The 23,255-nt window shown below is 35.2% G+C and overlaps 2 protein-coding genes across 2 annotated transcripts; one reads left to right on the top strand and one right to left on the bottom strand.

The window, feature by feature from the left end:
• The first annotated feature begins 272 nt into the window (after positions 1-272).
• On the top strand, positions 273-9,052 carry LOC146162850 (uncharacterized). The gene is made up of 5 exons (XM_083385316.1): positions 273-1,156; positions 1,313-1,476; positions 1,543-2,729; positions 5,414-5,455; positions 8,173-9,052. The coding sequence occupies exons 1-5, from the start codon at positions 1,139-1,141 to the stop codon at positions 8,913-8,915; spliced, it is 2,154 nt and encodes a 717-aa protein (XP_083241442.1). The 5' UTR covers positions 273-1,138; the 3' UTR covers positions 8,916-9,052.
• Positions 9,053-14,788: 5,736 nt separating this feature from the next.
• LOC146162849 (uncharacterized) lies at positions 14,789-21,397 on the bottom strand. The gene is made up of 7 exons (XM_083385315.1): positions 21,390-21,397; positions 21,079-21,168; positions 20,652-20,708; positions 20,051-20,140; positions 16,699-16,758; positions 16,034-16,123; positions 14,789-15,438 (listed from the first exon to the last, which is right to left on the bottom strand). Exons 1-7 carry the CDS (start codon positions 21,395-21,397, stop codon positions 15,372-15,374), a joined length of 462 nt encoding a protein of 153 aa, XP_083241441.1. The 3' UTR covers positions 14,789-15,371.
• Between the last annotated feature and the right edge of the window lie 1,858 nt (positions 21,398-23,255).

The raw sequence follows: 23,255 nt of genomic DNA, 5'->3' as shown, positions 1-23,255 counted from the left end.
CGATCGTGAGTCCTTGAAAAAATCAGTCAGTCACAACGCCCCTCTAACTCTCTAACGCCCACAGGCGGGAGAGTGACAAACACTGGTTTAAGCCCTTACCTGTGTGAACCAGGAATAGTCAATTTACAAATCCCGGTTTTTAATTCGTGATTTTTTATTGGAGACAACTGCAGCAATTTTTGTATCTACTACTTACTTAGCTATGGTTGGTTAGCACAGAAATGTTGTAGCTCTTATCGAACTCAGTGATTTGTAAAGTTCGTCTCGAGTCTTAATTGTGCCACGCAACTTTTTGTAATTTCGAAAAAAAATCCTATTCGTGGGCAAGCATGCGGGTCTTGAAAACGTATTGCTTTGCAGTGTATTAATGGCGTTTGACAAGTTATGTCAGTGCTTTTCAACCTGTGGGATGGTACGCACTTGTGAGGATGAAAAAAAGTGTAATGCGGATGACTAACGTCGTGCGGATAAATGTGCGGATGAAAATGGTGCATGTTATTATTTTTTATTATGTGTAATACAGTAATCAAATAAGCTGGTGCGCCCACTTATGCGTTACAGGTACTAATATAGTCTCGTAGTGGTTCATTGCAGCCTGAGCTATATATTTTAAATCGGTCAAGACTTAGTTACACAGTTTTAATACACAAACCCTTTCATTAAAAATAAACTAAAGGTAAAAACTGAAGGTCTTACTGTGCTGGTTTCGTGCGGATGAAATTTTCCGAAACAAAAAAGTGCGGATAGAAATTTTAAAGGTTAAAAACCACTGGGTTATGATATTGCTGTTTTGTACATAGTATGTCGCGATTTTTTGTGTTTTTCTGGTGTGCCACCAACTATAAAAATTTGATAACGACTGGTTTACCTATTCAATAAAATAAGTTACCTGAAGTGGTCATTCATTGTTTTTACATTGTATGACCAACATGACGTCGACCTACTGCATATTTTTATGACGAAATATAAAAACCTTTTCGTTACGTCTTTAGACAGAAAGAACGTCGAAGTTTGGAAAGAATTTAAAGTTTAGTAATGTAAAAACCTATGAAATTAACCATTTTATTCTTGTTTTGTAATAGCTTGCTTAGTTTGTCAGTTGTTAACTTTCAACTACACATTTCACTCAACTCAAGCCATGTCAAGTGTATTTGATGTAAGTCCCAATCCTCGAAGATCAATAAAGTTTCGACCAGAAAAACTTATTCAAAATGCTATTATTTGGTCGTTTTAAGTTTAATAATTTTCTTTTAATTTTAATACCAAAAGCTTTGAATCCAGTCAGCTTGATTTATTTATTTTACGTTCCTAGTTGAAAGAATACAAGGCGAATGAGATCTGGTGCTACCCAGACACGTGTGTTCTCGGTGAAGGGGGCTCAGCGTTGGTGATCTTGGGACAGCACTCAAAACTTGGATATGTGGCCATTAAGTGTTTCACTGTTGGCCGAGTTCAAACAAATGCTCTAATTGCAAGGTGCCTTGTCTTGTCCTATTAAGATATGTTAAAAAAATAAAAGATTTTAAAGAACATAATGTGCAGGGTGAAAGATGAAGTGGAAATGATTCAGAGAGCCAACCACGAAAATATCGCAAGAGTCCACGGATGGACGAAGTGGTCCAACAATATTGGGATTATTACCCAATATTACGAGGGTGGTGACCTGGGTGGTATTTTTCAAATGCCTAACCGTGTGCTGAAGCCACTGCTGGGCCTTCGCATTGCATTGGAAACAGCCACGGCACTCGCATTCGCCCACGAGTTTTCATCGGAAAAACGCATAATTCACGGCGATGTGAAGCCAGAGAACATCCTCCTCAACAGCGACATGCGATGCAAGCTGGCAGATTTCGGCGCCGCCAAACTGGCCTCATTTACTCGCACCACGACCGTCGTAGCCCCCCAGACTTCAGCTCCCAAGGTTTCACAGGATCGCAAGGAACTCACCATGTCTTATGCCTCCCCCGAAGTTTTGACCAACCCGGGCGTGGAGCCCAAACCACAGCAGGACACCTTCAGCTACGGCGTCTTGTTGTACGCACTCATCAGTGGACAGCAGCCTTACACCACCTTCAGCGATAACTTGGCAATCAAAGATGCAGTCACCAAAGGACAACGACCCGACTGTGCTGAGATCGAGAAATACAAAAGCTCTCTCAGCACGGAAGAAAGAGATATCATCAACCTGCTTCAGAAGACCATGAGAAAGTGCTGGCAACAGGATCCTTTGCAACGTCCCAAGATGGCGGCGGTGAGAGACGAACTCCAACAACATTTCTCCAAGTTCAACCATACACTGGCGGCCCAACAAGCGATCGAGGCTTCCAAAGCTTTAGATCTCGACGCACCAGCATCCGAAGAGGGGGAAAGGCTGCCTCTGAGTCAATTCTCCTCTCGCACAGGAGTGTTTTTGCCAGGTATTCAAGTATTTGCTTGCTATTTTTATATATATTTGTTGCTTTATGTTTGTACATTGCATATTATGTTTAATATTTGCAGCAAACTTCGACTTCATGAACGCGCAAGTATTTATACAAAGTTTGCTACAATTTTACTTTATACAGCCACTCACCTAACTGGTGACCTTGCTTCTCTGTCCTTATCAACAAGTTTGCCTGTAACCTCGGCGGCGAGTTCATCGTCTTCACACCAAGCAGTCAGCCCAGCAAGCACTGACACTCCGAGTACATCCTCTCGACAGCTGGGAGATGCCGCCTCATCGACTCAAGGTATTTCAATCAGTAATCGTGGTTTACTACCATATAAACATAAGTTTTTCAGTTAGTTACTATTTATTTTCATTATTCAATCGCTTGGCGTGAAAATATGTCATGAAATAACTCTTCTGGCAAATCATATTTTCTTAACTGCTCTAATTAGCACTGTTTTTTCTAATTCAAATTTGCGATAATATATTAGAGAGATGCTATCCAAATGTAGCCTACTACAGCATGCAACTACTCCGTATGATGATTTGTTATTTAAAATACCTTTATTCAGTGAACTTATGTAATGGTTTCAGCTAGAAGTAATACAATGTGTGAGCGTTTTGCTTATGTTGAGTGTATTTTGTTTTGTAATCCGAAAAGATTTAGTAAAATAAAAGCAATAACCAGGCCATTATTAATACAAAGTAAGCCAGTAAGTTTTTATTATATATTTTTTTAAGAAAAGTTGAATACAGTGAGCTAATAAAGTTTTAGGCAGAATACATAAGTGTAAATATTTAGTCAGAAATTTAAAAATGAGAAAGGTTTTTAATAAACTTACTAAGTAGGTGTAAATTTTTCAAGCGATCGAGTTGTAAAGTGAAGAAAACATTTTGGGTCTGACTTAACATTGTAATTGGCTGCTGAGAAATAAACCACCATTTAAAGCAAAGCAAGTCACGAGCAATAAAAACAAGAAATATCCACAAAATCGAATATTTGCAGCTTACATTTGTATATCAAGAGGCCAGAGCACATGAATATTTCAGAAACAAGGGAAGAGCTATGTTGGATGTACGACTTAAATTTTGATGGAAAACAGATTTATAAACAAGGAAGAACTGGACAGCCTGATGTATCTGGAGGTTACAGGTGGTATTGAAGAACTGTTTTAGTTTCGCTCTTAAGTTTAATAACTAAACCTTTACATGTGAGCAAACTGAATTACATTATTACCTTAAAGTCAACCATTAATTTCGAAAGTTTTTTTCAGTTCTTAGTCCTCATATTACCTTATGTAAGACAAAGCCCTGAAACCGAGACTGTCTCGGCTTAACGTAGGAAAGCCTACCTTAAACGTTAACTACAAATTTCAAGTTTGTGAATCAAATCTATCCTCCGCCCTTTTTTCTTGCTGCACGCGGACTCCAGCCATAAGACCGAAATAAGAACAACACCAACGTCAGAGTAAAACACAATTCGAAATAAGACCTAAAAGGTCAGAACCAGGCCTAAACAACACTTTAACTAACCCCAAACCCCACCCCTAAGTACATTACTAACTCCCCTAATAATTTCAACACCAACCCATTTTCTAACCCTACCCATTACCGCACCCACCAATATATCCAAACATTTGGTGCCAAAACAGCGGTGCCCTGACAGCGGTGCCCTGACAGCGGTGCCCTGACAGCGCCGGTCAGACTAGTCACTAGGGCGTCCAAACGTAGTCACCAAAACGACCGTTGCCAGACCGATAGTCCCCGATCGTCCCATACCTTCTACCGACAGGTTCGGGGATTATTTAGGCCTTCTTCCGTTTAATTTAGTCCTTATTCCGACGAATTTAGGCTTTATTCCAAAGAATTTACGGCTTATTTAGACGATTTTGTCCTTATGCTTCACTGGATATTACTGCGTATTTGGCTGTGTAATGTCGTTGGTCTTAATACCATGGTTTTATAGATTTTTCTGATTTAGGTAGTGTTGTTTTTTAGTTCTTATTGTGTGGTCCCTTCACACCTTTTAAATCACCAAACAATCCTCGCACCACTTCTAGAATTGCTTGAATATTAAAACCGTTGTAATTTTAGTTTATACAAGTAACTGATACACAGTAACGCCAAAAAAAAAATGTAAATTAGTTTTACCAAAATGTGAATTAGTTTTACATTTAACCCAGAAAGGAAATAAATTACAGTAATACATTTTCTGTGTCTGATTCAGCATCCCCGCACCCTGTGAAACAGTTCTCGCAACCCTGGTTAAGAAAGCCTGCTCTAGCTCATTAAATGCATTAAGCATTTCATTAACACCTTAGTTAGTTGATTGAATTACAGAAAAAAATAGTAGGACAAGGATATATTTTAACATTGCAGGCGGATTAACGAAAAAACCATCGCCTTACAAAAAATATATTTTCCTGAATGAGTGAGCCGTGAAAACAAAACTAATGATTTATTGTATACCAGGGGTTTAACAATTAATCCACCAGGCTGACGCTAATTTAGACTAGCTTTCAGTCGCCTTGCAAAGTCATGTCACATTATTTATTTTATATAGAATTTTACTTTGACTCACATGTTCGTGATCAAAAAATACAAAAGTAGAAAATGTCTCGTCTATATATATTTTTTAATAGAGTTTTACCAACCTAATTTACTTTCAGCATTTTAGGTTTGATTTGCCTAGCAACGAAACTAGGGTCTTAAACTCAATTACTCGACAGGATGACACAATCATAGAATACTTACATTTTTCACAAATGTATTTTTCAAATATTTTTTGTAACTTAAATTAATTTAGTGTAAAAATATATTCTTTTAAAATAAAAAATAAATTTTAAATTTGGCGAGATAATCTTCACTTAACTAATGTACCTACAATCACCAAATCTTATATTTCAGGAAGTTGTTTTTTCCCCACGGCATGACGTCATATTGGATAAATAAAATTATAAACTTTTTTGTATTTTTACGTTGCAGGTGGAACAAGAAACTCGATTGAAGATTATTTTGATTCAAATAGTAAGATTGAAGTGTTTTTTCGTTATTTTATTAAACAATTGTAGTGCTTTTAATAATAATTTATTTTACTCTTATTTGGAACTCAATCATTTTTTCATTGGTATGTTATCTAGACCAGGGCTTCCCAAACTTTTTCGCTCGCGACCCCTTTTAATCTCCTAAAATTTTTCGCGACCCTTCAAGGTTAAAATGATAAACAGTGCGAAATATGCATTTGTGATAATTATTGAAAGGCAGAAACTGAAAACAAGCTACAGATGCTCAAAGCTTACTACATTACGATTACACGATGGTAGCTTAATTATTGCAAATAAAACAAAAAAACAAACATAATAATTCAATGTGATGGGTGCGACTGCTTTCTGCTACAAAGCAAATCCAGCCTTGGCTCAATGTTTGTTAATGCTGGCCTCAAGGCGGTTTCAATGTTACTCAAGCTGAAACGGTATTTTGTTTTGATTGCTGTGAATGTTGAAAACGCTGACTCGCACAGATACGTCGAGACAAACGGTAGGAGTGCGGTTACTGCTGAGTCAGTATTCCGCTTTAACGCTAAGCCAAAAAGTGTGAAGCTTTTTTTAAGAAAATTCAAGCCGCAACTTCGAGTCAGAAGATAGATCAGCAAGCTCTTCCTGAGATTTAAGAGTGAGGTGCTCGGTACTTTGTTTTTGCATTGCAAATGGGTTTTGGATCCAATCTAATTTGGTATTGTTCAATTCTGGAAGAAAATACTTCTGAAACTGTTTCAACAGATATGACAAATGGTCGATTACAAGAGGCTTAATAACGTTTGATTCCACATCATTGTTAGCCAAAAACTCTTCTGTTGATGAGAACATTTCAAATGAATCAGTTTCAACCTTTTGTTTCCAGATGTTTAATTTTTTGATGAACGCTTCAATTTTAGATTTCAGTGTAAAAATATTGGTGTTTTCTCCTTGGAGGGACAAATTAAGTTCGTTCAGCTTTTCAAGCAAATCTGACAAATAGCATAATTTCAACAGCCAGCTGTCATTGCGAAGATAGCAGACCAAGTCTGAATTTTTTTCCGTTAAAAAAATCACGACTTCATTTTTCAACATTAATAGCCTTTTTAAAGCTTTGGCTTTTGAAAGCCACCTTACTTCACAATGCAGTAAAAGAGTCTTAAACTCCGATTCCATTTCACCACATAAATTTGCAAAAATACGGGTATTGAGTGCACGACTCTTAATAAGTTGATAATTTTCACAGCATTTTGCACAACAGCATTTAGATCAGGAGAAATTTTTTTAGCTACTAAGGCCTCTCGATGAATCATGCAGTGTGCAAAAGTAATAGGCGTATCACTCACAGCGCGCACTCGTGCATGAAACCCAGCTGTATGTCCTGTCATCGCAGCAGCTCCGTCAGTACACACACCAAAACAGTCCGTCCAAAATAGCCCCACTTCCGTGAAAAAATCATCAACTTTTTGAAAAATATCCATCCCAGTAGTACGTTCATGCAATGGTTGACAAAACAGTAAATCCTCGTGAATGTCGTTATTGTAAATGTATCTAATATATGACAAAAGATATGCCATATTGGTAATGTCCGTCGACTCATCAAGTTGAATGGCAAATTTACGGCTTTCTTTAATTCGTAGAATGAGTTGCTCGCGTTGATCTTCGCTGATTTCGGAAATTCGCCTTGACACAGTATTGTTTGACAATAATTTTTTTCTCATTTCATTAGCCTCTTTTTTGCCGTGATCAATTGCGCTCATTTTAATTGCAGCTGGTAGAATTAGTTCTTCGCCGATGTTGTAAGGTTTCTTGCTTTTTGCAATCAACAAGGAAGCCTCAAACGATGCTCTTGTATACTTCCCTTCATTTACAAATTCACTTTCAAATGATTGTCTTTGTCTTTCCGATTTTCGCAGTAAGCGACGAAAAAACTCCACAGGCTTGTTGCTATGAGAATCATGCTTGGTTTGAAGATGTCGTTTCAACTTCGCAGGCTTAAGACTCTCACTTGCCAACACTTGATTGCAAATCAAACAAAATGGACGGTGTTCATTGTTTTCCGAAATGAAAGTGAAACCATATTGCAAAAAACTTTCGTTATACATTCTCTTTTTGGCATGACTAGCCTCGTTTTTCTCATTGAACTTGCGCTTTTTCAATGTGCAAGTCGCTGTTGTATCTGCCTCTACCGCTGCTTCAACACCATCTGCCGTAGGCTTATTACCCTTATCGTTCGATTTTTTTAACCAGCTATCCATTGATTATTTTTTTAATATTTAGCTACTAGCATGCACTGCTTTAGTTTAAACTGTGTTTTTAGTAACATTGCTAGCCTCCCGACCCGCAGAGTTATTGCGTCATAAACCGGCCACGTGATAACGTTCGTCCGCTGTCAATTACGAAGTCCCACTATTTAGTAACAGAGCTCAACCTATTTACGTAGAATATGTTTTGCGTAACTACACCAGTTTTAGCAACCGTGTTTCGAATTAAACTTCTGAAAACTTGGTATACCCTCTGCGACCCCTGAAGTTCGTTACGCGACCCCTTGCGGGGTCGCGACCCCCAGTTTGGGAAGCCCTGATCTAGACCCTTATAGTTTACTAATGTAAAAACTAAGTTATAAATATAGGTTTACTAATGTAAGAAAACAAACTAATTCGTATTAAACAATTTATTCAAAGCCAAATAAACAAACACAGAATTTTTTCTTAATTAATTTTATTCAAGAAAGGGAAACTGCACTTGCGCTCATCCGACAATACGTGACCTCTGTGAAGGAGGAAAACTTTGTTCGAGCAAATCGCGTCGCGGGTGACCTTCAGCAAATCGCCCAAGGTCAAACGACAGCGCATGATTTTCGACAACTTGGAATTAAACTGACAGAAGAGAAGAAATATTTGGAATCGATTTTAGTTTTTCAAATATCTTCAATTATCTCCGCAAATGACCGGGATCCTGAGAAAGCAGTTGAGGGTGTTCAGCTTTGTGCTGGGGAGTTGATGTCGACAAACTTAAAGATGATTAAAAGTGACGTCACAATGAAGCCCATTGTGCGCGATCACGTGCTTCCACTGATGCGCGACATCCGACTGCAGATTGATGAATACAAAAACGTCGACGAGAAGTTCCGGGTTTTAAACTTGGTTTGGTGTTTGCATCACATCGGATATTGCGAAGGTTTAATCGATAATCAAGAAAGTCGGGAGCGAAGTTTAAAAAAAGCAATTTCTTTAATGGAAACAACTTTCGGCGTCGAAGCTTCCAAGCATCGAGTTTACGCTTCTTGTTTAAACAACCTCGGTGTTGTGTGTGAGCGAACCTCGCGGATCACTGATGCGGTGAAATATTACGAACGAGCTCTGGAAGCAAAAAAGAAAGCCGAGGATTATCCAAGTGAAGAAAAAAAGAAGGAATTAATTGAAATAACTGAAAACAATTTGAGAATAAACAAAGCAAAACTTGGAAAGTGAACAATCGAGTCGAAGCGAGGAATAAAAACAAAAAAACATTTAGCGACAATTTTGTAAATATAGTCGATTAAAATTTGTCGATGTGTGATCTTAAAATATAAATATTGTGTATTTTTAAATTAATAAATATTTGGGGAAACTTATTTGAATTTTTGCAAGCAAATATTTTCCAGGTTAGAAAATCAAAAAAGGCAGAATATTTAGTTTTTAGCAGTTTAAAGATAAATACTTACATTTTCTAAGTTAAACTTTTTCTTGTTTGTGTCTCTTGATCTAAAAAATATTAGGAATAGCAGTTATTAAAACAAAAGTAGATTCTTGTAATTGTCAAAAGCACAAAAAAGAATAACTTGAAATACTAAAAACTGTAGAAATTTAAGAAATTGCATGTGAACATAACGGCAACTAAAATTAATGTTTAACTAAGATGACTTTATAGGCAATTCAGATATATTTATATATTTCAATCCCAATAAAAAATACTACAAAAATATTAGAAGTGCATTAAATTTGTCACATATCAGAAAACACTACTTTATAAAAATATATGAATATTTCATATATACATTTTAACCTGAATACAAAAGAAAGTCAAAATATCATCACTTCAAACGTAATTATTAGAAGTGCATTACAACAGAATGTAACAGTAAAGCAAAATGAAAATTTTTAATTAAGTCAAGAACAACATAATTAAAGTCCCTACCTCGGGCAGAACAAGCCAAGTTCACACAGAAACATCTTTTTCAAAAAAGTGTTGCAACTTGGTTGGTTATCGTTCGGCAAATCTGTATGATGTTGAACTCCGCTGTATTCATTGAAAAACATCACTCACCAACAATCACTTTAATAAAACAAATCAATTGGTTAAATGTATACAAACTGAGTTTAATCAAATAATAATACTGTTTTATATACAATCTTGATTGCATTTACTTTCAAGACATATACTAGCAAGAGAATAAGGTTGGTATGGCTGTATAATCAGACTCTGGACTTAGTGGAATTGGTTTATTTTGCTGGAGCCCGACTCAGGACTTGAGTAAGACTACTAGAGTGACTCCCGCATGTGCAGTACCAAATATGAAACCGATAAGTTCAATCGCAGTAAATTGTGTAATAGCATATGGTGGAATATTTACCAACGACATATTGTGAGTAGGTGAATCATATGGCAACCCCATGTGTGGATTGCTGTATATCCACCCTATTTTAGTTAGGTAAATGGTTTTCTGTACGCATGGAGCCGGACTTAATGAATTTAGCGAATTTGGCATCGCACTTACCTTTTTTCCCTGGAGTCAGACTTTTTGTTACTTAACCAACTCCTTTTTTAATGGACTCGGCACTCCGCAACCCTGCTGATAAATGCAACTGCTAATTTGAGAATTTAACCAGAGACTTTTCAGAATTTATCGTAACAATCGAAAATGAAAAAAGCGCAATTAATGACAATCACAACATGAGAATTTAAATATAAAATCCATTTTCATGACAATAATTTTAATTTGAGCATTTGTTACGGAGTTACGTTGTTACATTAGTCAAATATTATTGTTTCTGATGGAAATATTAGTAGTTTCAAGCTGGGTAAAAGTAAAACCTAAAGTAAAGGTCTCTTGGTAAATCAAAACAACATATTTAAAGCCTTTACCTCACATATAACAAGCCACACTCAAAGATCCAGTTGGTAATTCAGTTTAATCACAAACAAAGAGAAGTCATTATCTGTTAAAATCACATTAACTTATACTACAGTAACATGTGAAACAATTCTTATTCTAAAACAATATAAAACAACATTTTTTTTAAACAAGTATATATTATAATAATACTAATAAACATATCAGCACTGTAAACAACTGCAACTAAAAGACCAACAAGCTATAGTACAAAGGCTAGAGCTCTCTACTGCTTAAAGTACAAATACAAAGTGAAGGACAAACCAAGGCTAAAACCACATGAGCCAAACACAGAGTAAACCACATAAGAGCTAGGAAACATGGCACATTTGAACAATTTAGATAACTATACAACTTGCATTCAAATACTCACTGGTAGATCACATTCAGCACACCTCAATGATATTTGAGAAATGTATAGTCATCACAAATGACGCAGCAGTGAAAAAAACAACAGTCAAGAATTGGGTAAAAATATAATTAAATTTTTAACCAATTATTACAGACAATCGTAGTAGAATTCCATTATGATATGAAAAAGCTGTCTATTGTTCATCAGTGGTTTGACTAAGCTGTTTCAGGGTGGCCACTTAACAGTATATCAGAGAATATGTTTGGAAAATATTGTTCAGCCGAAACTTGATTGCGACTTACGGGATGGTAAATAAACATCTGTGTGTTTGACGTGTGATGTAATAATGCCATCTCATGTAACACAGTTGCAAAAATATATATTATTACGTAACATTGTAAAAATAATCGGTAAGAAAAACTTGATTTTCCCAAAACATATATTTCCTCATTTTTTGCATCGAATGTTAGAAGCAGGGCTTTTACTTTTAAAAGGAAATTTAGTTCTATTTTCATTTTTTAACGAAATTTTTTAGCCTACGCTTACTTTACTGTATTTGTACTTCTTGTAGGCAGGCAGGTTTGCTCAAGGTCTTGTATTGACTGACGGTATTGATCAGTAGCCAGCCACCAGTCAGTACCGGACTGGTAGACCTACATTTTATTTCTTTATTGTATTAAGACGCAGATATTTATGGTAAAAAAGGCTCATGGTTGCAACACCTTTTTAAATTTAACATATCAATAACAACGATTGATAAAAGTAAGCACGAAGACAGCACACTTCTAACAGTGTTCATTTCATGCGCCAGGCATAATATATTGTTTAATTTAAGCCTAACATGCCTGCCAAAAAAAGAAGTGGTCAGAGAATTATGTGCAGTACGGCTTTACTTGTGCAACTGAAAGTGATGGAACTCAGTACCCTCAATGCTTTGCAATGTTAAGTTGAGCAATCCAGCCTAGTACCAGCTAAATTAAGAGAACATTTTACAAACGTTCACGGTCCAGGGAAATATAAAGACACGACACTCGATCAATTAAAACAGAAGAAGCTCCGATTTGATGCAAATGCTACCATTACATCTTAGGTTTTGTTCCAGTGGATAGACCGATTCTCACGGCGTCTTATGAAGTGGCATACCTAATAGCAAAACAGGGAAAACCACATACCATTGGCGAGACACTTGTCAAGCCGGCTGCGCTGCAGATGGCCAAGATTGTACTGGGAAAAGAAACCAAAAACAAGCTTTCTTTAGTACCACTCTCAAATGATGCTGTTAAAGACAGAATAAATGAAATTATTATATTTTTTTTGAAGTCTGATTGCTGGCTAAGTTAGGTTGCTTTGAGTGATGTGCAAAAATTTAAACTGAAAATCTTCTTTATTTCTTGAGTTATGGGACTTTTGCTTTTTTGCCCGATTTGAAATTATAGGCGTTTATGAATTTTTGAAGAAATATTAATAACTTATCCTTAAATAATTGGCAGTCGAGTCATATCTCATTTTGAAGAGTAGTCTCGTAGCTGTCATCCTATGTAAGTCACTTAGAGCACATTTTAATTTTAGGGCTGAATATTATTGAATATTAATATTCGTGAATATTAATATTAATATTTTAATGTTTTTTTAAAAAAAAAGTCTGATTGCTGGCAAGCTTAGGTTGCTTTGAGTAATGTGTAAAAATTTCTAATCGATATCTTGTTTACTTTTGGAGATATTACGCAAAGAATTTCGAGCTGCATACTTCTCTTTGGTGAACTTAGGCTAGTGTAGAAATTATCAATGAAAGTTAGTAATGAAGTTAGGGGTGGGTTTGGGGCTAGGTTTGGACCTTATTCAGGCCATTTGGGTTTTATTCTGATTTTAATCTTATTCAAACTATTAGCCATTTGGCCTATTTCGGTCTTATTGCGAACTGTGTTTTATTCTGACCATGTTGTTATTTTAACTTTAATCTCATTGCTGTAGTGCATGTACAACAAAAAACCAAAGCCTACACAAGAAAAGCAATATATTTTACTTGGTTTATGTAAAGGATTCTAAGAGCTTCTTTAACTATAAGAAAAAGTTCATATACATTATACAGTACACAAATAATATATTTTTGCACAAAGTACCAAAAAAAATTAATACAGACATTAATTAAAGTTGTTTAAGGCCCACTAAATCCAGAAAATATGTCTTTATAAAATTCTACATTGTATATATTGGTTCAATAAAAGTTTTATTACTAAACAACTGGAGAAGGACAGGTATGTTTAGCGGCCTGCTCCTTGGAAATATACAGAATCATGTAAGAGACTTAAGCAGCCATCGGCTCTCGTTGTACAGGCAGCGCCTTACTTACCCGTAGCAACACACCTAAACGCTATAGTGGCTTAAGTCAAGTCAAAACCGTGTTTAAAATGAAACATTTACTCAGCAATCAGCATGCTAGATTTGCCAGACGGACCTACCATTCATTTCAAGTGACATGTAGTATTTACATTTGTAAACTCATGTAATATAAATGTATCTAATTCTCACTAGATCTGCCATAGTTTTTTCGAATTTTTGTAATGATAAAATGGCCTAACACCTGCGTCCTGCATGTAATAGCAGCCGGACATACAACAATTGCAAAATACTTCAGCATGGGTTTTACAAACAGTAATACCTTGGCCTTAAAGAAGGGGTGTCCAACTCAACTCAAACTAGCCGGCGTGCCAATTTTTATCTTGTAACTTCTTCCCGTGCCAAAGTTTCGTAACCGAACCAATTCTTTTTAATCATAAAAGCGCTTTTTTACCAAAAATAAGAACGTTTATTTAAACTTGAAAAAAAACTGTCTAGTAGAAATGCGCATCACTACATCAAAGTGTCTTTCGGTGAGCTGACTTTTGTTTTTTCACACCAAGCTGTATAATATTATGTGAATGCTGGCCTCCACACAGTATAATGTTACTATATCAAAAGTAATTGTTGGTTGTCGTGATTGCCCCGATTGTTTTATATTGTGAACAAACAATGGTATATTGTGAACAAACAAATTGGCTGTATAACAAACTTAGTATTTTCTGACAATTGGCTGAATAACAAATTGAGCTTTTTTGGCAATTGGCTAAATAACAATGTTTGTATTTTTTGGGGAGGGCTTGCGTGCCATTTTTTATTAGGTCGCGTGTCACATTTGGCACGCGTGCCGCTTGTTGGACACCCCTGCCCTAAAGTCTAAACCAGGGATGTCCAACCTTAGCAGAATGGGCCTCATTGCCACTTTAAAAATTTCGATGGGCCGCAAAATCTCTCAAATTAAAGGGGTGACGTCATAAGTTGCGTCATATCGTGACGTCATAAAACAACCTAACTTATAAACACCCGTTCTTCAAGAGTGAACTTATGCGCAAATATGCAAAAATTTAAGTTTTCACGTGTTTGGGCTGACATATTTCCTTAAAGCGGTCCGGAAAAACACACATTCAGAAAAACAAACATCTTGCTTAGCAATGATGGGTGCACAAAGTGCTCGATGGATGTTGAAATGCGACATTAGACTCGATTATAAAAAACACAAGATTATGCCTACATCAAATACTGCGCGATCTTCACGTTTTGATGATATTCGAAACAACTGTTTTTAATAAAGGTTACTGAAAGTGAGAATTAGTGGTGGGCCGCACGTAAATATCAGGCGGTCCGCAATGCGGCCCGCGGGCCGCAGGTTGGACATCCCTGGTCTAAACTGACTTAACACTAAATAGGTTTTATAGAACACTTAAGACTTATCTTTGAGCAAAGTAAATAATTTTGACAACTGTTTAAAAGTATATTTATTGGTTAAATAAGTATGCGTGAAAACATTAAATAATCAGAGAGATGTAATTATTCGCGCTTAGGTTCAAAAACTCAGTTTATATCGTTAAATAACGTGTAACAAGTTTTCTGTTAACGTTTTAGTAATCCAGTCAAAAACAAAGGAACGGAGCACGTAGTTTTTGATAAATTGCTTTACTAAACCTAATTTGGCAGGAGTTTAGTAAGTGATCTTAATTTCGTCAAAGAAGGAAAATTCAGGTGATGTGTGTTTTAAAAATAGGATTTATTGCTTTCGTAATTCTTTTTGCCCAAATATTTTTAAATATTTGTTAAAATTACGCTCTAGTTTCCCTGTAAAATCATAGAGATGTCTGTACAAAGAATAAAGCGGTCTGTTTAAAAATGGGAGAATAATTTAGACGAGGTTGATCGTCATTTACGAAAGCAATTTTAGCCATTTTACTTATCCAGAAGCAACCCCTTAATCAGGACATTTTACTGTTGTTTAGGTTCTGATAAGTGGATATTTCAATTTGAGCTGGTAATTGCACATTCGTGGAAGATAAACGTGAGTAATTAAAAAAAGTAGAATTGCTGACGACTTCTTTGCAAGATTCTCCATCTTTAAGCTGCTGGTGTTTGACAAACTCCATCGTTTACCTTCGTCACTTCTCCATTCCCGTTAGCCACACTTAAACAAAAAAGTACGTATTTTTTCATAATGAACTGCATTAAACTTTAGCTTTCACGTATCTCTAGAGGTCAATATTGTTGGACAGCTGTGTAAATGGGATTACAGATGTCCGATAACAGTGTCGTATGTAAGTCATTCATAAAATAACAAAATCTCAGTCCAAGTCATCAGTTGCGCAATTCAAGTCCCTGTCAAGTCATAATTAGAGCAAGTAAACATCAAAATATTGTCATTGTTAAAAAAATTAAACGCTTAACTATTAAAACTGGTCTGATTACAATAAATGACTCAACCAAAAAAGCACAACATATAGCAATCAAATTGTTTTATGTTCAAAAATTAGGATAAAACCTAATTTTATCAAAAAAATAAATGATTATTTTAAATAATTGAAATGCGAATTACTTCGTATTGTAGTCTACTCGTATTGTGGTCTACTCGTATTGTGGTCTACTCGTATTGTGGTCTACTCGTATTGTATTCTACTTGTACTGTGACATATTGTGGTCTATTCGTATTGTGGTCTACTCGTATTGATGTATTCTACTTGTACTGTGACATATTGTAGTGTACTCGTATTGTGTTCACTTACGATTCGCAACTTCCAATCTCCATCAAACATTCGTTGTCGTAAGTTGTTCCATCGCTTCCACAGACTTGTGCAAGGATCTTGGTGCACGGCCTGAAAATATACGGCGGTTGTATTACATTCGAATAAACCCTCAACTCAGGGTTCCTTAACCGATTTTTTTAGCCAAAATCTAATATTATTTACTGAGAAGGGTTTCACAAATTGCTGAGAGGATTTTGGTAAAATTTTTTTATTTTTAATAATCTCAAATATTTTAGCTGAAAGTTGTATATTTGGATATAGAAGGAATATCAAAGCCCAAACAGAAGTAGGTTCAATTTTGTAAACGTTTTGAATAAACCTTAAGATAATGACTGGAGGTTTCAGTTAAACTTAGAATGAATATCAAAACCCATACAAAGTAGGTGGCATATTGTAACACGATATGCAGGATTTATCCAGTAAAGAACCAACCACAGCAGCATTGTACTTTTAAAATGTATGACTTCCTCGTTGACAGTTCAACCATAAAAGAAGAGATCTCAAATTTACAATTAAATCAATGTTGAAAATTCATAAACTGCACACTTGGTATTTTTCACATTTTACCATCCAATAAACCACGCATTTTATACCTAAACGTTCCACATTTTCAAAATCTGCTATACAAAACGTTTTGCACTTACTTCTCACAGGGACAACTTCCCGCTTGTACGTAATCTATCGCCCCATTTCCTCTTTTGGACCTGATAGAAAATAAATTGTCGTGTCATTAAACACAAACAGTTATTAAGCCTGTTTATATGCACCTTTCTTCGTAGTTATTGATGTTAGTTTCTTGTGTTTGCAAAAAAGTTCAATAGGTCGCTTTGTTGTTTTGACTTACGCTTAGTATTTGGGCCGTCGCGAAAAAGGTTGAGAAACACTTGATAAAATAAACCAAATAGAACAAAACGGTAAATTTGATAAGAAACATGAAGTCAGGTCGTCTTATCGTTCAGATGTAATACAAGATTTTTGTTTGTTTATTTAAATTTAAAAAATAGATTTGCAGAAACACTACTATGGTGGTTAAGATAGTCCAAAACTAAAAGTGCAAAATAGTGAGACCACCTTTGTACAAATAAAATGCTCTTGAGTTTTACTCACGAAATGCAACTTTCTACTTCCAAGCTGCAATTATTCGAGTAAGTCTTTCCGTCAGATCCGCAAAATGGTAAGTAGATGAAGGTGCAGATACTAAAAAAAACATTGTGCAAAGTAATCGTTCGAATAAATATGAAGTTAACTTGTCATAGCTAATCTTTGGCGCACAAATCGTAATTTAATTATACGATATTATCGTAACTTCCCTTAGGTTTGTTGACGCCGGAGAGGGGGGGGGGGGGGGGGGGCAAGCGCTCTTCCTGCCCTTTGCTAAGGGGGCAAGGGGGGCAAAAGTGCCCTTTTCATGAAAAATAATATATTGCTTTCACAACGTGGGCCGACAAAAGTAAGGCTTGAGCTACGGAAAAATGCAAAAAAATTCGTAAAATGACATGGTTGACATTTGTTAAAACATTTTTGGTACCATTTTAAGCCAATCTAGAGGGCGTGGCCGCAAAAAAATTTCCGGGGGAGCACCCCGGACCCCCCAATATTTCGGCACGGTACGCCCTCCTGCGGTCTATGTTGCCCTTACCAAAACACTCGCCCCTTGCCCTGAAATCGCTCCGCCGTCCCTGTTTGTGAAAACGATCAGGTATATATCTAAGCAGTATATATAAGTATCTAGACATTATAAATCTTATATCTAAGCATTTAAGAATTTTCACAATGGCTTTTTGGAATACTTTTATTTAAACATTAGATACTCATATAGTTAATCTTTAGATCGTAGCATTAGATACTCATATAGTTAATCTTTAAATCGTAGCATTAGACACTCATATAGGTAATCTTTACAAGATTTTTAACAATGGCTCACTTTGGGCAACACTCTCCGTCGTAATCTTTCGTGATTTCTCCTTTCCCATCTTTATCTCTGAATTGGAATAATTAAAAACATTAGTGTTTAAGTAAGGTCTTTGTTGAATGTTATTTTATTTAGTTTCGTTGAAAATCGCATTAGGTAATTTGCAAGCGAGTCCTTTTTAAAATATAAATGTTTAGTGATTATTATTATTGTTGTTGTTGACGGTTTGCAAGTTTGATGGTGTTGATTTAAAATCGTGTCTTGACCCAATAATATTTAGTAAGCTTTAAATCATAGGTTTTAATCTCAATTTAATATCGTAAAAATAAGGATGCATTTATTCACTGGGTTATAACGTTATACTGGAAATGAAAACAAAAAACGCGTTTTTTTATTTCGAAGACAAGTGTGTACTGTAAAAGCTGAAGATATTAGAGCTTTTAACAAAAAAATTTTAGGCAGAATAATTTCGCGTAAGGAAAATATTACGCAAACCAAATATTCCACTACAAAGGTCGATTTGCCAAATTGGAAAAGTCACAACGCATTAATTACTTTTATGTAAAGAGCTTTCCTCATATTTGTTCAATCAAATTCCGGCAAAATGCAACAGAAAGAAAAAATATAAAAACATTTATAAGTTTTACTCACGAGAGACAACTTGCGCTGTCTAAAGCGCAATCATTCGGATAAGTCTTTCCGTCAGAACCACACACTGGGAAATAGGTGAAGGGGCAGCCGCTGTAAAAAAAATTGCAAATAACAAATAAGTTGGTTTGGAGTTTCTTAAAAAAACATGTCTTAAAACATGAAAAAAAAACAAAAAACATCAGGTTATGTTATCAACTTGCAGGTGCCCGCAAATTACATTCACTCATTTACACTAACGATTATAATGACGGGAATTACGTTAGTAAAGAGTTAAACGATTTATAAAACAGCTTTAATATTCCCTTACATTCCCATTTTTTTAAATAATGTTTACGCCCGTGGTTCTCAAACCGTTACAAAACAACATTTACTGTAGTCAGACCAACAGAGCACCTCATATAATCATTGCACATATTTTTATCGCACAACGGGAGATTTTTTACCTGTTATCAAGATTAAACACTAAACCTTTAAAATTGGTAAACTCGTCCGATTGTGAGTAATAAGCCAACTGAAAATAACTAAAAGTCAACATTGCAACCTGATCGTTTTACGTGCAACAATTAAGATAAATAACTTTTATAAAAAAATGTGTAAGAAAAACACTTAAGTTCAAAGAAGTTATTTGACTTAATTCCTTTGGTCTCCTAATACAGGGGTTAAAAAAGATTTTTTTTGCTTTTTTTTTTTGTAAATTTTTTTTGCTTCGCATGGACCACGGTAGGCAAAAAAATTAAAAAAATGACGTCATAAATTGACGTCACAATACAAATAGACGTCATAAATCTGCTGATTCCGGTCTTTGAATATAGACTTATATTTCAATTAGGCATTTATTGACCCCCAAAAACTAAGGGGGTCCATGGACCCCTCAGTTTAAGAACCCCTGGTCTAATAGTACTGTTGCCTGCTGCGCCCAGTTCGCAAAACCAGCATTTGGTGAGATTTGAACTCACGACCTCTGCCGTAAATAGAACAACTCTGTTAAGTTTAAACAACTAAGATATGTTGGATTTATCAAGTGAAGATCCAACCACAGCAGCGTTGTATTTTTAAATTGTGGGCTATCCTCGTTAGTAGTTCAACTATATAATAGGAGAGATCAAATATTTACATTTGAATTAATGCTTCATGCTAAAACCTGAACAACTTGCACTTACTTTTCACAGGGACAACTTCCCGCTTGTACGTAATCAATCGCCCCGCTTCCTTTTTTCGACCTGAAGGAAAATAAATTGGCGTGTTATTAAACACAAACAGTTACTGATACAAGTTAAAGTCAAATAAAATACGAGATTTCTTTGTTTTTTTTAAAGTAAAAAATTAATTCGCAGAAACACTTTTATGGTGGTTAAACATGTCTAAACAAAATTAAAACCACAAAAAAGTGAGACCACCTTTGTACAAATAAACTGCTCTTGAGTTTTACTCACGAAATGCAACTTTCTACTTCCAAACTGCAATTATTCGAGTAAGTTTTTCCGTCAGATCCACAAACTGGTAAGTAGATGAGGGTGCAGATACTAAAAAAACATTGTGCAAAGCTATGGTTCCTATGAAATCAATTAAGTCAGGAACTTAAACTACAGGGAAGTTTTCCAGAACAACAAAATACTAAACAACAACATAAATGCAAACTGAACATGTAAAAAAGAAGATATCTCCTCGCCCTAATGCACGTTAATGACGACAATGACTTCGAATGGTAGCAATGTAGTATAGACTTTCTTGTCTCAGTCAAAATCAGTCACTATAGGTTCTATATTTGACTGAGATTTTGACTGAGACAAGAAAGTCTATACTGCAATTACATAAAGGTAGAAATATACAGAATATGTTGATATCTTTCGCGAACAGATCGTGAATTCATTAGTGTTTATTCACAACAACAGCTATCACTTGTAATAATGCGACAGAATTAAAATATTTATTTTGGTAAATTTATGTAAATTAGGCGAAAGTAAATTTTATATCTAAGCATTAGATTCTCATCTAGTTAATCCTCAGATGCAAAGGCTTTTAACAATCGCTTACTTTGGGCAACACTCTCCGTCGTAATCTTTCGTGATTTCTCCTTTCCCATCTTTATCTCTGAATAGGAATAATTAAAAACATTAGTGTTTAAGTAAGGTCTTTGTTGAATGTTCTTTTATTTAGTTTGTTTAACAAACGAATTAGGTAAAATGCAAGCGAGTCCTTTTTAAAATATAAATGTTTAGTGCGTATTATTTTTGTTGTTGATCAACATTTTTTAGGCAGAATACTTTCGCGTAAGGAAAATATTACGCAAACTAAATATTCCACTACAAAGGTCGATTTGCCAAATTGGAAAAGTTACGACGCACTAATTACTTTAATGTAAAGAGCTTTCCTCATATTTGTTGAATTTAATTCCGACACAATCAGAATACTTTGAACAAAATGCGACAGAAAGAGGATATTTTTTACAAGTTTTACTCACGAGAGACAACTTTCGCTTTCTAAAGCGCAATCATTCGGATAAGTCTTTCCGTCAGAACCACAAACTGGGAAATAGGTGAAGGGGCAGCCGCTGTAAAAAAAAAAACATTGTAAATAACAAAAAAGTTAGTTGGGGTTTCATAAAAAACATGTCTTAAAATATGAAAAAAAAACAAAAAAACATCAGGTTATGTTATCAACTTGCAGGTGTACACAAATTACATTCACTCATTTATACTAACGATTATAATGACGGGAATTACGTTAGTAAAGAGTTAAACGATTTATAAAACAGCTTTAATATTCCCTTACATTCCCATTTTTTTAAAGAATGTTTACGCCCGTGGTTCTCAAACTGTTACAAAACAACGTGTACTGTAGTCAGACCAACAGAGCAGCTCATATAATCATTGCACATATTTTTATCGCACAACGGGAGATTTTTTACCTGTTATCAAGATTAAACACTAAACCTTTAAAATTGGTAAACTCGTCCGATTGTGAGTAATAAGCCAACTAAAAATTAACATTGCAACCTGATTGTTTTACGTGCAACAATTAAGATAAATAACTTTTATAAAAAAATGTTAAGAAAAACACTTAAGTTCAAAGAAGTTATTTGACTGAATTCCTTTGGTCTCCTAATACAGGGGTTAAAAAAGATTTTTTTTTGCTTTTTTTTTTTTTTTTTGTAATTTTTTTTGCTTCGCATGGACCACGGTAGGCAAAAAAATTTAAAAAATTACGTCATAAATCTGCTGATTTCGGTCTTTGAATATAGACTTATATTTCAATTAGGCATTTATTGACCCCCAAAAACTAAGGGGGTCCATGGACCCCTCAGTTTAAGAACCCCTGGTCTAATAGTACTGTTGCCTGCTGCATCCAGTTCGAAAAACTAGCATTTGGTGAGATTTGAACTCACGACCTCTGCCGTAAATAGAACAACTCTGTTAAGTTTAAACAACTAAGAAATGTTGGATTTATCAAGTAAAGATCCAACCACAGCAGCGTTGTATTTTTAAATTGTGGGCCATCCTCGTTAGTAGTTCAACCATAATAGGAGAGATCAAAAATTTATATTTAAATAAATGCTTCATGCTAAAACCTGAACAACTTGCACTTACTTCTCACAGGGACAACTTCCCGCTTGTACGTAATCAATCGTCCCGCTTCCTTTTTTCGACCTGAAGGAAAATAAATTGGCGTGTTGTTAAACACAAACAGTTACTGATACAAGTTAAAGTCAAATAAAATACGAGATTTTTTTTGTTTTTTTAAAGGTTAAAAAATTAATTCGCAGAAACAATTTTATGGTGGTCAAAGGTTAAAAAAAATTAAAGTACAAAACAGCAAGACCACCTTTGTACAAATAAATTGCTCTTGAGTTTACTCACGAAATGCAACTTTCTACTTCCAAACTGCAATTATTCGAGTAAGTCTTTCCGTCGGATCCACAAACTGGTAAATAGATGAGGGTGCAGATACTAAAAAAAAACATTGTTTAAAGCTATGGTTCCTATGAAATCAATTAAGTCAGGAACTTAAACTACAGGGAAGTTTTCCAGAGCAACAAAATACTAAACAATTACATAAATCCAAACTGAACATGTAAAAAATGAAGATATCTCCTCGCCCTAATGCACGTTAATGACGACAATGACTTCGAATGGTAGCAATGTAGTATAGACTTTCTTGTCTCAATCAAAATCAGTCACTATAGGTTCTATATTTGACTGAGATTTTGACTGAGACAAGAAAGTCTATACTACAATTACATAAAGGTAGAAATATACTGAATATGTTGATATCTTTCGCGAACAGATCGTGAATTCATTAGTGTTTATTCACAACAACAGCTATCATTTGTAATAATGCGACAGAATTAAAATATTTCTTTTGGTAATTTTATGCAAATTAGGCGAAAGTAAATTTTATATCTAAGCATTAGATTCTCATCTAGTTAATCCTTAGATGTAAAGACTTTTAACAACCGCTTACTTTGGGCAACACTCTCCGTCGTAATCTTTCGTGATTTCTCCTTGACCATTTCGATCTCTGAATAGGAATAATTAAAATTAGTGTTTATTTACAGTCTTTGTTGATAAGGCAATAAAATAACAAAAATTTGTAGGATGACGTGAAGTAAAAAATCTTTATTATTTAGTTTGTTCAAAT

This window comes from Ascidiella aspersa, chromosome 3 (assembly GCF_963924565.1).
Source record: "Ascidiella aspersa chromosome 3, kaAscAspe10.2, whole genome shotgun sequence".
NCBI lineage: Eukaryota > Metazoa > Chordata > Ascidiacea > Phlebobranchia > Ascidiidae > Ascidiella > Ascidiella aspersa.
The sequence above is the reverse complement of the archived record's forward strand: the minus strand, read 5'-3'. Positions and strand labels throughout refer to the sequence as shown.